The sequence below is a fragment of the Cottoperca gobio genome, chromosome 6 (genome assembly GCF_900634415.1).
Source record: "Cottoperca gobio chromosome 6, fCotGob3.1, whole genome shotgun sequence".
NCBI lineage: Eukaryota > Metazoa > Chordata > Actinopteri > Perciformes > Bovichtidae > Cottoperca > Cottoperca gobio.
The window spans coordinates 267,282-282,215 of record NC_041360.1 but is presented as its reverse complement, the minus strand read 5'-3'; the positions used below and the strand labels follow the sequence as shown (position 1 = coordinate 282,215).

The following is a 14,934-nucleotide window of genomic DNA, read 5'->3' as shown; positions in this document are numbered from 1 at the left end:
TAAATAATGTTCTAATAATGTTACAAGTGATGATCTGCCTATTTCTCTTTCTATGCATTTGCACAACTTTACAAATTCCCTTAGCAAGCCAGGGTCAACAGCCTTTTCTTGTCTTAATGGGAGAGGCATTGTAAAACAGGACACAGATGGTCCTCTCTCATTAGATTTACATACTGATTAACTCTCTGAGAAAGAATCTTGGGTATGCCATTTGTTTTAGTGTTTACATAACTGTTATCAAGGAGACGGTCAGGATACTATGTTGCTCCAAGAAACAAATGTTTATGTTTATATACCCAAAGATAAAAGGTTTGAGTTTCCCAGGACTGAGTTCATCAGATTGGAGGAGATGACCTTACAAACATCAAAATGAACTAATCTAACAGAGATCATCTTTGGTTTATTGCTTGTTTACAGTGAATAACAGATGTGCTGATCAATCACCTATTGACTGATGTTTTATTGTTCTATAGGTCGTCAGAAGTTTGTCCCTGTCCCCTGCTGTGTTTATGACTCAGTCACTAAAAAGTCAAGGAACAAGAGTGTATAAATTGTTTATGTATCCTCATTCAAACTGTGCCCTCCTACAGACTATGTTGTATTCTGTAGAACTGGTGCCAATTTGAGATCTCAAATAAATGCAAAAAGACAACTCTGTCTCTATCAGCATTTATTTGACTTTATATACATCTCTCCAGAGTAAAGCAGGAAAACTTCCACAACAGTATTCGTTATGTATACGTCAGCTACAACACCGCTGTGCAAAAGTTGGACGTATTTGGACTCTGACACATTTTGAGCTCATTTTCATTACCCTTAATTTATATCAACCTATTGCCGACATTTCGTATACGCCGGCATATGTTTCTGTCATACGGATATGTGTGACAGGGCCTTTACATAGAGGTCAGTTTACTAGTACTATTCAGCCTGCGAGAATAACCCTAATCATGTCATAGTGATGTCATCAGGATTATTTCAGTTTGGGCTACACATTCAGAACAGAAACAAACTTAAAGCCGTTAACTGTTAACCTTAAAACATGCAACAAGAAACAATGTTTACTACGACCAACACAAACTGAAGCTCGGTTGCGGTCCAATCTCAAACCACCAGACACCTGATTAAGAGGCTACTAAGCTTAAACATTTTTTTGTTTTGGATTTGTTGAGATTTGAGCCACTAACACTACGTTAGTTATGAAGTTACAAAAAGGTTGTCAAGTGGCTTATAGGCAGAGCAGTTTGGTTGGAAATGAGAGCCATTACAAAAGCACACCATGCCTTACATTTGTTAATCAGCTGCTTGATATACACCTCCTCTACAGCAGAGGTCAGCAGAGAGACAAAAACAAGTCAAGGAAAAGAGAGAGGGACATGTTGATTAGATGTTACAGTAAGTGGCTCTCACGCACACATCTGCAGCGATTGGTCAGACTGTCAGCTGTGTGTACCTTTTTCTGTGTTGTCATTGGCTGTGCCACCTGTGGCCAGCAGCTGGGTCTGCAGGCATTCGATCTCAGTGTCTTTGGAGGCCAGGAGCTGCTGCAGCTCTGATATTTCTGCCTGAGGAGGAAGACAGAGTACATGTCTGTGAACTGTGTTAGTCTTCCAGGTTTTATCAGGGCTACTGGCTAATGGGACGACTCAGGACTTAAATTCTGTATGTCATTTACAGGTGGATGTCTCATGGCACTCATGTGAGAACCACCAGAGTCACATGGAATGAGGTGTGAATTGTAAAATCCCTCAGGTGATATTATACAGCATTGTTAGCTGTTGATAATACAAAACTCTTCAAAACATAGACCTACACACTGGGAAGAAAAACCAGGTAGTGAATGAGTCCATCACCAATCAAAAGGAGGATTTCTGCTACTACTTCTATTGCAAAAAGATCACCTCTACTTTACACCCTGCCTTCATGAGGTGTGGAATTATCAGAATTAGTTTACCATTTTATTGGTCCCACCCACATTTCAGCCAAAACCCATACCAGTTCTCTCCATACCTGTATACAGCACACAGGGAGTTACCTAAAGAAGATCTGGACAAGGGGCACTCCTCTCAGGAGAGCAATTTACATACAGTATTTTGGCCAAAACAGACAGATTATTAGAAAGAATAGTCCATGAGCCGCCATGCACCATGCTATCCAACATCAGCGCTCCTCTCTATTAATGTGATGTTGATGACTCTCACATGACTGCCCTGACTGCCTTATGACTAACAGCTAAGAGCATGGTCATATTTGTGCCAATGTGTGAGAATATTTTTTCCACCTCTCATAACTTCCACTGAAGCTCACATGCCTGATGAATTAAATACTGTGTTTATGGTTTTGGTGCTACAATGACCCTACTTCAAATCCCCTTGTTTGCGTCTTCCTCTTCAGTATTGACTGTAATCGCAATGTCCACAGTTCGTGCCAGGGGCTTTTTATTGCATGTAATTCTTTAATTAATGGCATGAACCACTTTCTAGTTAATACAAATGCAAAATGCAGTTAATCACAACAATGTGTGCCGTATTTTAGAGCTTGTAATTTTGCCTGCACCTAGTTTCAGGAAAAGGGAGGGCTTGGTGTTTTTTTGACAATCAAATCTGAGTTAAAGATAATAGGATAACACATAATAGGGACAAAGCTGCTGAAGAATGACAGCTGGATGAAACAGGTGTCAGGAAACAGGGGTGCACAGGCTTGCATGTTTTCAATGGTGCTATGCTATAAATGCAAACTTAACACCTCCTCCAGCTGCCTAACAATAAAAGCCTATAAGAAATTAAGCCTAAAAACCTACAATAGAAATGAGTAGTAAAGTGGACAGAGGCACAGAATAATTCAAAGAGAATTGTAGAGTTATAATACAAGCCCACGCAAACTATTTGTGTAGTTTAGAGTTTCATGTATTTTCCTAAACAATGACGTTTTTTCCTTTAATTTGGTATGTTGAAGGGCACTAAATATTACAGAGCATACAACAATCTGTCCACTTTCAACAGCATCTTACATCTTGCACCTCACTGCCTGCTTTAGGTGCACACTTTGATAGAGGGAACAATAACAATCTAATCTGGGTAATATGCATGGTCACACACAACTGATGCATACACATCATAATCATATTGATTTACATTATCCATGCAAAAGACAGAAAGGAAGAGGGACAGTCAGAAGCAGAAGGGTGGCTTTTCACTTCTGCTTCTTCACATTGATACATAACTGTCTCTCACTTTTCCCTACTTGAATATTAGTGATTTGTAAGGAAAGTTCAGCCACACATCACAAGACCAACAAAAGCAAAACAAGGAGAATCAGAAGGATGAAGAAGAGAAAAGCTGCACGCGCAAAATAACGAAATTAGGAAGAAGAGGAGGAAGCAGAGATGCATCCGGGCCAAAGTAGAGCACTGGTTGTGTAGAGATAGAAAGGAGGCAAACAAAGGGGGGCAGAGTATTAGCAAAAAGCAGTGATTTAATTTTGATTTGATTTTGATTTTTTTCCACAAATATGTATTAAATTATTCCCCATAGTCTATTCTCTTCATTTCATAGCTTTCCTCTTGGTTGCGCTGCTTCCAGCCTCAGATCGAGATTTGGAGGGCTGGCCTTTATGTTAGAGCTTTTATCCAATCATATTTCAGCCATAATGTGTTGCCATGGTCCACGAAATCTGCCCTTAGGCCTTCAGAATCAACAGTGCGGGCGCCTGTAGCTTAACGTGAACAGAGACAAAACTGTGGCGTTAACCAATCAGATTTCGAGTTCGGGACACCGGGGCCAGCTAGCAGGCGTGCGATAACGTCAGCACGTCCACGTCTTTTGATTGGATACGCACTATTGAGAGGCAGAGCTATGCAGAGCTAGCAAACTTGAACGAGCTAATTTAGATTTCTACAATTTCAACCCACAATGGCTGAAGGAGGAGAAGAGATTGATTAGGTCGCAGATATCATTACAACGCCATTTTCAAGACGAACTTTTCAAGAAAAGCTAGACATCGTGAGAAGAGAACAGCCAACCCGGATGCTAGCGATACTATCACAGGGTTTGTCCGCCACTTTCAAATCACTAACTACGAGCAGTATCCCTGGCTCACAGTCTCCGAGAGGCACTGCACATTGTACTGCTGGGAATACCTGCTATTTACAACTGATCGATTTGGTGTTTGGAGCCACACAGGGTTTGGAAACTTGAGTTGTCTAACCAAGGCAGCAACGAGACACCAAAGCACGGCTGGGCACTTACAAGCAACGGTGCTTTTGAAAACCTTTGATTTATTGATTAGAAATGCTTCGGAAATATTAATACAACTCTGTTGTACTTGACTATGTTAAGGTGATGCAACGCCCGGTTATACTGTGTTTCTGTCTAAATGTATAGTTTCTAGAGCCATGGCGTCATAATGATGGTATTAAGAGGTGGAATAATTCAGGTAGGACTGTGTAGGACATCATTGAAGGCCTAGGTGGGAAATTCACGGCCCGCCACTGGCAAAAAGACTTATCAGAGGAAAGGAACAAACACAGAAGTGACAAGCAAGAAGACAAGAGGCAGAAGAGGAGGAAGAGGAGGCACCTGTGTGCTGCGCCATCGCTCCTCCCAGTGCTGCTTCTCCAACTGGGTGTGCTCCACAGTCAGCTTGAGGCTAGACAGCTGGGTCATGAGCGACTGATAACACACATGGAGAGAGTAAGAGATAGAGAGCTAGAGAGAGCAGAGACACAGGAAGAAGGTAATGGGGGGGGGGGGGGGGGGGGGGGGGTGATTTAGAGATGAGGAGAAAGAAAAGAAGAGCCGAAAAAAAAGTGAAGAGAGCAAGTCGCAGAGAGGGGTTAATAGAGAAGAAGAGTGGATACAGATGCAGTGTGAAGGAGGGAGAGGAGGAAGGAAGCACTGTAAGCACAGAGAAAGCAATGACAGTTTGCAATAACAAACAATGTGTAAGGAGAGAGATGCTATTTTGTATCGAAAGATATTAGATTCAATTAGATTCAACTTTATTGTACAGGTACTAGCCATTGAAATTCAGTTGGTATCTAACCAGTAGTGCAAAAATGTCCTATATTATATACAGAAAGTGCATTGAGTGGTGCTATAAATATGTGACAGTGCAAATGCAGGTTGTATGTACAAACAGTAATGGTATGAAGCCATGGAGAGAAACCAAACTTAGTTCAAAGTCATAATTTCTAGTACAGACCAGAATATAGCAAATATGTCAGTTCTTATGGGGAAATTAGTATACAATGATGGTTGGCTGATAATAGAGATGTGAGCTTATTGTGCTACATGTTGGTTTAACAAGTACCTTGGTGGCTCTGAGTTTCCTCTCATACTGGCCCTTCTCTCCCTCCAGATCCTCCACTTTGCTCTTCAGTTGCTTCACTTCTTGTAGCAAATCCTGCAGAAAAAACAAAACACAGCATCGTTTACTTCATCTGTAATTTTCAAAGCCAGATTCAGCAGTCTAAGCAGTCAATTATTCTGAAATTCTAAAAACAAAAAATTCTGAAAATGAAAGAAAATCACATCTAAATGTCAGAATCAACATTACTGAACTGTGCACATGCTAACATATACAAGGGAGGGTATTCAAACATCAGGTTACATTCAGTGTGGTTATAAAGGTCTCCAGGACTGAACAGTACAGTGGTTAATAAAGGAAACATGATCCTCTTGAAACAGATACCACAGCATGCATCTATCAACAACAAGGAAGAGGATGAACCCAAGGACCCAGAACAAGACCGAAAGCTGTCCAGGCAGCACATCTGCCAGCTGCACATTTCCAATGTCCAGAAGAAAACCTTGTACAGCATTACATATTATTATAGGAACCATCCACCTGGTCAGTGTAGGAGGAAACAGACAGATGTAAACGTTGTTAGTAGAGGGAGTAATCACTTTCATGCAAGCAAACCACATCAAATTAAATAATAGCATAATGCCTGGTCCGAACCCCAATATATCCAGATAGGGGCTTAAAAGTGTTTTTCCAAATGCTTCAAATACATGAAGAGTTCAGCAGAGAAAGTTGAAAGTTTCTGAATTACTATGCCCTTAGCATCTAATATATCTGTAATTGCAGTCGGTCACTCCCACGACTTGTAGCTATTGTAGGTTTCTTTATTTGACTATATTGTTACAGACTCGGACTAAGTATTTGGAAAACCAATCAAAGTCTCCATATCTGCAAGAACCAGAGTAGAGTGTGACCCCAACATCCTGCAGTGCACACACACACGCAATCAAACTACAAGAGAGGTTGTTAGTTTGATTCTGTGGACATTTCCAAATACCGCGTGGTGTGTGGACTGGTTAAAAAGGGAGAAGAGAAGAAAAGAAGGAATGATTGGGAAGACAGGGAAGATGAGTTCAGCCATCAAGTCTCCCTACATGTACAGTCTGTCCTCCATTGAACATTCGGGTGTCAGAGCCAGACAGGCTCAGCTCTGAGATGGCTAAGCCTGGCTGTCCCTGGGTTTGGCTGCCACTGGGCTCCCCCTGCTGGGCTTCCTTCTCCTCCAGGGCCCGTTTCTCCTGGATACGAGTGCTGATCTCCTCCTGAAACCTGCACATCTGCTCCTGAAGATCACTGATGAGATTTACCACACACTGGGAAGGATGGAGTGATGGGGACAAATGAAGTGTAAGAGATAAATTGGTAAAATGAAGAGCAGAAAAGAGACAGGAATAAAAATGAGTTGCAAAAGGAGAGGAGGAGAGGAGAGGAGGAGGGAGAGGAGAGGAGAGGAGAGGAGAGGAGAGGAGAGGAGATGAGGGAGAGGAGAGGAGAGAGAGGAGAGGAGAGAAGGGAGAGGAGAGGACAGGAGAGGACAGAAGAGGAGAGAAGGGAAATGAGAGTAGAGGACAGGTGAGAAGAAGACAGGATGGAAGAGGACAGGAGAAGAGAGAGAGGAGAGAGGAGAGGAGAAAAGGGAGAGGAGAGAAGAGAGAGGAGAGAATGGAGATGAGAGGAGAGGACAGGTGAGAAGAGGACAGGAGAGAAGAAGACAGGAGAAGAGAAGAGAGGAGAGGAGACAAGGGAGAGGAGAGGACAGGAGAAGAGAGGAGAGAAGGGAGAGGAGAGAAGAGGCCAGGACAGGAGAGGCCAGGACAGGAGAGAAGAGGACAGGAGAAGAAAGGACAGGAGAGGAGAGAAGAGGACAAGAGAAGAGAAGAGAGGACAGGAGAGGCCATGAGAGAAGAAGACAGGAGAAGAGAGGAGAGAAGGGAGAGGAGAGAAGAGGACAGGAGAAGAGAGGACAGGAGAGGAGAGAAGAGGACAAGAGAAGAGAAGAGAGGACAGGAGAGGCCATGAGAGAAGAGAGGAGAGAAGAGAGAGGAGAGGACAAGAGAAGAGAAGAGAGGACAGGAGAGGCCATGAGAGAAGAGGACAGGAGAAGAGAGGAGAGAAGGGAGAGGAGAGGAGAGAAGAGGACAGGAGAAGAGAGGACAGAAGAGGAGAGAAGAGGACAGGAGAAGAGGAGAGAGGAGAGGATAGAAGGGAGAGGAGAGAAGAGAGAGGAGAGGACAGGAGAGGAGAGAAGGGAGATGAGAGGACAGGTGAGAAGAGGACAGGAGAAGAGAAGAGAGGAGAGAAGGGAGAGAAGAGGACAGGAGAGGACAGGAGAGGAGGGAGAAGAGAGGAGATGAGAGGAGAGGAGAGAATCAGGCATTAACTTATTTGTCAATCTAGTCAGCACTTGGGAATTCCATATCTCGATGACTGTTGGCTTTTACTGAGAAAACTCAAAACTTCCATTACAACTGTGTAAAATGAAGACATTTCTTAACTGAAGGATAAGAAGACATTAACATCAGCAGCACAAATGACACATAACCACTTACAACGCTACTGAGGAACCCAAAAGTTCCCTTAATATAAACATTTGTTTTACTAGGAGTGGTAACACATCCAATATTGTATCCCCCTTGTATACAAACTGAGGGAGTGGTTGGGCAGTGAGTGTGTGAGACAGGCGGCATCGTGCCCCACCGTCTCTGACATTGGTGAAATATTGTGAGATTCTCTTTTGGTGCCATGTGAGGACTGAGATGTTATTCTGGAATCACTGCAATAAGAAGACTAGAAGAATTTGGAAAGCAGAGGTGAAGAGGAACCATGTGTCATTTAAATGTGCGGGTGGTGGGTTAGGTTGGATTGTGTTCTTAGGACTAACAGCACTCTTAAGGAGTGGATGGATCATTGTGTCCGATCAAGTACATTTATATTCATAGAGCTAAAAATTCTAAATTAGTTTTATCGGAATATCTTCATACAGACTTTTTGATTTTGCACAATGTTAACATAATGACAACACTTTACCATATTGTAAATAAATGGATCAAAGCAGAAGAAATAGTGCATCACAACATTTTTCATAGGATAAAAACTAACAGGCATATTCCACATTATAAACAATGGAAGTACTGCTGTGTTGTTTTATTTAAAATGAGTTAGTTAAACAAGCAAAGGACATTTTCTCTCCCAAAGTACTTTTTTTGATTTGTGATCTGTCTACCAGTGGACCATTACAGCCTCTTAAAACCTCCATGTGGTGTGGCCCAGAATTTATACCCAGACGGAGCAAGACAGGAGGAGAAGCGAGAGTTACTGCAGCCTCTCTGTCTGTCTGCAGTAACTCTCGTTATCAGCAGACGTCTAGGTAGACAGAAGAATGCACACAAGCGTTCTATCATGTGTATTGCTTGTGAAACCTTTTTCCAGTTACATAAAAGCAAAAATGCATGGTTTCTGAAAAGCTGTTACTTTAGTAATTCAAAGTGTTCATCAGGCAGCAGTGAGTGTGGTGTTGGAGTGGTGTCCTGAGATGAAAGTGTTTGGTACTCAGGAATGTTCAGAATGGATGCCTGCCAGCCGACTGGAGCCTTGCAGCTGTTACAAACCACACACACACACACACACACACACACACACACACACACACACACACACACACACACACACACACACACACACACACACACTACTACAAAAATGTAGACCTCTTTTAGTTGCCATCGTAACATGACCAAAGCAATAAAGCAATGTTGAGATTTAGATGGTGGAGCGTTAAACTCAGAGATTCAGTAATCTATGAACCAGTCAGAGAATCAGACTAAAGGAAATAAATGAGTACAGCTATTTATTTATACTTTAATCATAATAGACAACAAAGAAGGGGCAGATGTGGCTCAGGAGGTAGAGGAATCATCCATTAATCTGAATGACGGTGGTTCGATCAACATGTCGAAGTGTCCTTGAACAAGATGCTGAACCCCAAATTGCCCGATCAGAATCCGTGTTGCAAAGAATAGAAAAGAATAGAAAAGCAATAGATAAATATATATTTATGCATATTACCATATGCTGTCCAGTCTGTAAAGCCCAATGAGACAAATGTGTCATTTGTAGGGCTGTCAAGTGATTAAAAAAATTGATCTAATCAATTACAAGCTTTGTGATTAATTAATCGCATATATCAATATTTGCTGCGAGAGCTCCGTGTGACAGGGGGAAATGCTGTCAGAGCTCCGTGCTCTCGGTGCTCCGTGCTTTCGGACCTCCGTGCGACGGGGGGGATGCTGTCAGAGCTCTGTGCTGTCGGAGCAAAAGTCAGGGGCATCTAGGAGCGCGATCTGTGTTAATATTTTTATTAATCAAAATTACCGCGTTAATTCGACAGCCCTAGTAATTTGTGATATTGGATAAATAAATAAATAAATTTGATAGGATTTGATTTTATAAATGCTATCCATTTACCATTAGAAGGACAGTGACTGTTAATAGAATTGCACGCTGTCTTGTTTTAACCGTGCTAGGTTGTGGCTTTAAGGCAATGTTGGTTGGTCCACCACTTTGGTCAAGACTGAAATAGCTCAACTATTAGATACCATGAAATGTGTCATTCAAGGTCCCCAGAGTCTACTGAATTTAATGTTCCCCTAACATTTCATTTAGCGTTGACGTTTGTGGTTTTGTGTGTCATGTCTTCACAACTATTGAATGGATTGCCATAGCATTTCATCCTCAGGATGAATTTGAATAACTTTGGTGATCCCTTAGGTTTTCCTCTACTGCCACAGTGTTTTATTAACTGGCCATCATTCCTATAGGTAATAACAACATACTTACCAAGCTAACATCCAAGATGTGGACATTTGGCAAAATTGGTAACAAATAACATTCAGACTATCAAACCCCAAGATTTGAAATATTATTTGGAAGAGAAAGCAAAGCCAAAAGGTAACGTTGTTACTCAAACTGTCCATCTGCATCAAAGTTTACAGACCAACTGCCTGAATCATAGTTTTGCATGCACAGTTTTCCTGTACAATGAGGGTTTAATAATGGAATTTATCCTGCCCTCACTTTCAGTTTTAGCTTCAAATAAAGTTAAAAATAGATAAGCTGGCTAAATTGACTGACATGTTTACAACCGGTCTGATTATCTGCTTGTTTCATTAGCAATGTACTAATGTTCCTAGATCTCATTAAATACTTGAGTACAAGGTTTTTGTCACCTATAAAATGAATAGCATACCACAGCAATAAGCTTGAAACTGCAGTGCCAAAACACCACAGCAACAAGTGTGGGATTGCATCAGATATGTACGTAACTGAAATGGAAACATTAAAGGATCTTACTCATTAACAGTTTGGTTTCAAATGTGGCTTCCTTACCCAAAGAAGAAGAAGAAGAAGAAGAAGTTTGAAATCAACTGTTAAGATAACTTTCCTATTTGCTAAGTTCATAATAATAAAAATAATAATAATAATGCTAATAATAATAATAATAATAATAATAATAATAATAATAATAATAATAATAATAATAATAAATGTTATTTATAGTGCGCTTTTAAAAGGTACTAGAATCTTGTTTCTACGTTGCTGACAACATCCTACTGGATGTGTAGTACGAATGTACTTTGTGTGTGGGCATTGCAGGACAGAAAACTGTATTTCCACAGTAGATCCTGTCATTTATTATCTTTACATCTGTCTGTTACTACTCTCATCCTGTCCCTCTGTTTTTTTTGTCTCCGCCCGCTCTTGTCGAGCCCTCTCCTCACCGCCTCTCCCTCGCTGTCTACTTCTGCTGATGCTCATCACGCTTCATCCTTGTGTGTATGCTGAATACGGCCTCTCCGTGTCAAAAACGCTGTATTGTGTTTATTCAATCAAAGCATGGGCGTGGATGCCTTGTGATAGCTTTTCTCACACGTACACACACACACACACACACACACACACACACACACACACACACACACACAAAACCACAACAGCAGCTTCAGTACTTTGTGGTGCCAGTGGGGAACAGCTGGGTGCCACAATGAACAAAGTCCAAACAAAGAAACTAGTGAAGACAAGCAAAGACTGCTCAACTAGACTTAGATGATGTGTATGTCTGTCTGTGTGTGTGTGTGTGTGTGTGTGTGTGTGTGTGTGTGTGTGTGTGTGTGTATGTGCGTGTGTGTGTGCGTGTGTGTGTGTGTGTGTAATTATAACTGTTTCTACCCGAGCTGAAGCAGAAACTTTGCTGATGGAGGATGAGCAAGTATTAACGTTGAACCCTGTTGTGTTTATTAATGGTAGGGATACATCGATTTATCGGTCGAAAATCAGTATCTGACTCTATTTGCCTTGTTGACTGCAATAAGATGACATTTGGCAGTGGTTGATGTGTATCTGTTCTGTCGCAAAATTTGGTTATTGTCAGACTCTGACAAGGCTGCCTATTCGGAAAAGAAGCCACTGGCTGGACTACTCTGGTAAGAGTAGTGTCACACACACACACACACACACACACACACACACACACACACACACACACACACACACACACGTGTTGACTTTCTATACCTCTGCTTTGTTCTGCTCTGTGTTGGCTGGATCTGGATCTTGTGGGTGTGTGTTGGTGTATGTCTCCTCCATGCTGACCAGCTTTAGTTTGAGGTAGGACACCTCGCCCATCAGATCCAGCTTCTGAGTCTCCAGAAAGGTCTTGCTCATCAGCTCCTGGGAGAAACCAAACAGGCACTGTAAGTTAGATGCATTAAAAACAACATTTGAACAGCTTTTACAAACCTCACCTATATTGGACATCAATGCAGTGAGAAGTCTGCATACTACTTTACCTGGTACAATGTTCTTCCCACACAACAGAGCAGGCTAGAGTATATGTCCACACAGCTAAATATACGCAAACACACACACACACACACACACACACACACACACACACACACACACACACACACACACACACACACACACACACACACACACACACACACACATGCAAGCTAGGGGCTCTATTAATACATGTCTGTGCTTCTTTGGTATGGGAGAGAGAAAAACAAAGTGTGTCTAAAAGAGAGAGATAGAGACAGAGATTTATTTTCTTCTTTCTGATTTTCAAAAAACACTTTATTTACATATTTGTACAATTACAATAAAGTGCTTAATTAAAAAATATATATATATATATATATATACTTAACCCATGATCATCACAAATTCCTATTTGAATTTTTCCTTTCCTACTTTTAATTAAAAAATATTGTTTTCTATCACTACCCTTCTAAGGCACTACATGGGTAAAAAATGACCCGCATGGACCCACAAAGCCACCCCGTGTGAGTGTCTCCCCGCTGCACCCCCAGACATCAACTCATTCAATCATTCAATATTATGATCATTCATCAAATATCCTGTTCTCGATCACCACAAATCACCACCCCCCTTCCCCCCCTCAATCCATGAACCAAAACAGTTCCTGCACCACCACATCCGGACCACACACATGGGCCAAAAACGATCCATGTATGCCAAGTGCGAAAAAAAAAAAAAAAAAGGCACACCACAACAACACCGTCAAAAACAATCATCCCAGCAGCGATGAGGACCAAACAATACATCCAACATCTGAAATCTCCACTCGCCACACTCATAATAATGTATGCAGTGTGTGACACAGTGACAAGCAAAGACACCCGATGTAGCAACACAAAAAATCATTCCAGCTCACAAATTAAGAAAGGGAAAAATGAAAACAACGACCCACAGCAACCAAAAACAAGACATTCAATTAACAACTGGAACACCAAATGACCAAACAAATTGATCCCCAAAAAAACATAGCAAAGAAACACCCAGCCATGCATGAAACAAACACCATAGGCCAACACGGGTCACCTTCGAAACATGCCGGACCCCAGAAGGGGTTTGTATAGCTTGTGTATCAAAAGGGTTAAAAGAAAATAATAAAAAAGCTAACCAATAAAAACTTGTGCAAAGTGTAATTCATCATCGCTGACGGAACAGATAATACTTTTAAAACACCAACGTTGTTTAAAAGTGCCTATATCTCCTATATGTTTATAAAACCTGAACTCGAGTCAGAGTCTTGCTCTAATGCTGCACATCCACACTGCTTTCGCCTCATGTCCTTCTCTGTTTTCCACTCTGTCCTGTACATTCTGTAAAGCACACTGAGACAAATGTGTAATTTGTGATATTTGGCTATATAAATAAATTTGATTTGATTCTTTCTGCTTTGATTCTCCTGAGAGGAAGTTTAGGAGCTTCCACTTTTCTTTCTTATATTTTTTGTAGGCAGCTCCCATGATAAAAACACTCTTAGTAAAAACTACATTAAAAAGACTGAAAACCAATGTTAAAAGAGAGAAGAAACTTATGAGTCTCTTACACTCAGTAAAAACATGGAAGTCTCACGTAGATTACACGTAGAGATAAAAGCATTTGAGACGATAGCACCATGTAAAATCCTCCACTGAAGGTCCGCAGTCCACTTTTTGAGGGGAGGTTTGTATGAAATCCTCCACTGTGGGCCCGGTCTGCTTCCTCCACCCAGTCTGTTGCTCCACACAGTGGAGGGTCTGCTGCACAGGCCTTTTCTGTTGATGCTTTTTACACAGTTCGCATAGAAAGTTCCTTTGTCCGCTCTGTGCAGCGACAGTTTTGCCGGGTTAGTGACCTTGAGCAGGGGGCCGGTCAGTTCTCCCAGCCCTGGGCTCAGGTAAACTTCTGGAAACCGCTGGGACTGGATCAGTCTTTCCATGGCTGTATTTGTATCTGGCTCTCCTCTCCAGTGAGCCTCTGGCTCCAGAGCTGCAGGATCCTCTGGGACACCCGAATAGAGGTCAGACCCAGCAGAGAGCCCAGGACCCGGGCATCGCTGCATCCACCAGCTGTTGTAAGCACAAGGTCCTGGACCTGCACAGCGCCACCATAAGGCCGTGTGTGTTGCTGCTGCGGATGTCCAGCCTGGCTCTGTGAATTAGAGGCTAATTTAACAACCAGTGCAGAGAGTCAGACTTTGGGCACCTTTTATGGTTAAAAAGGGCCCAAGACTTAAAAACACCCTGATCAAATATTTTAATCAGTTAAAAACAGTGTGTGTGGCAGTGTCTAGCCCCAGGTTAGTCACGCGTCTGAGAATACAGCTGGCCATGTCTCTCCACACCAAATCAGCCAGAACGGTAAAATATTTCTGTAAAAACTGTCTAAACGTGGCTGTTCGGCTGGCCAGGTGGACTAGGCCCTGTCCCCCCTCCTCTCTGGATAAAAACAGCACCCAGTGTAGACCATCTCAAAATAAATCGACCATTTGTTTCTGTATTTTAGCTAAAAGGCCTGAGGGAGGGTCTACACAGGTCAGACGGTGCCACAGTTGGGATGCCACAAGGTTGTTTAAAACCAAAACCCTACCTTTAAAAGACATCTGAGGGAGCAACCATTTACATTTGGAAATCCTTCCCTCAAAAACACACCCTCTTTTGTCCGTTCTTTTTCTCCAGGCCGAAGAAGAAACTAGAGGGAGCATCCATCACGGTGGCATTTTGAAACCGGGACCGGACCAGTGCACCCTGTACTTTAACTGTGGGCGAATTTACCCGA

General features: G+C 42.0%; 1 protein-coding gene across 7 annotated transcripts in view; it reads right to left on the bottom strand.

The window, feature by feature from the left end:
• ppfibp2b (PPFIA binding protein 2b) overlaps window positions 1-14,934 on the bottom strand; it is a 101,032-nt gene that overhangs the window by 29,504 nt on the left and 56,594 nt on the right. For 6 of the 7 annotated variants that reach the window (XM_029434449.1, XM_029434451.1, XM_029434450.1 and 3 more), the window contains 6 exons: window positions 11,875-12,030; window positions 6,399-6,617; window positions 5,311-5,403; window positions 4,578-4,706; window positions 1,454-1,565; window positions 1,289-1,321 (listed from right to left, as the gene is read on the bottom strand). In XM_029434449.1, the coding sequence (XP_029290309.1) occupies window positions 1,289-1,321; window positions 1,454-1,565; window positions 4,578-4,706; window positions 5,311-5,403; window positions 6,399-6,617; window positions 11,875-12,030 (742 nt within the window). The remainder of the gene's footprint in view (window positions 1-1,288; window positions 1,322-1,453; window positions 1,566-4,577; window positions 4,707-5,310; window positions 5,404-6,398; window positions 6,618-11,874; window positions 12,031-14,934) is intronic. The other variant, XM_029434452.1, reaches the window with a different exon arrangement.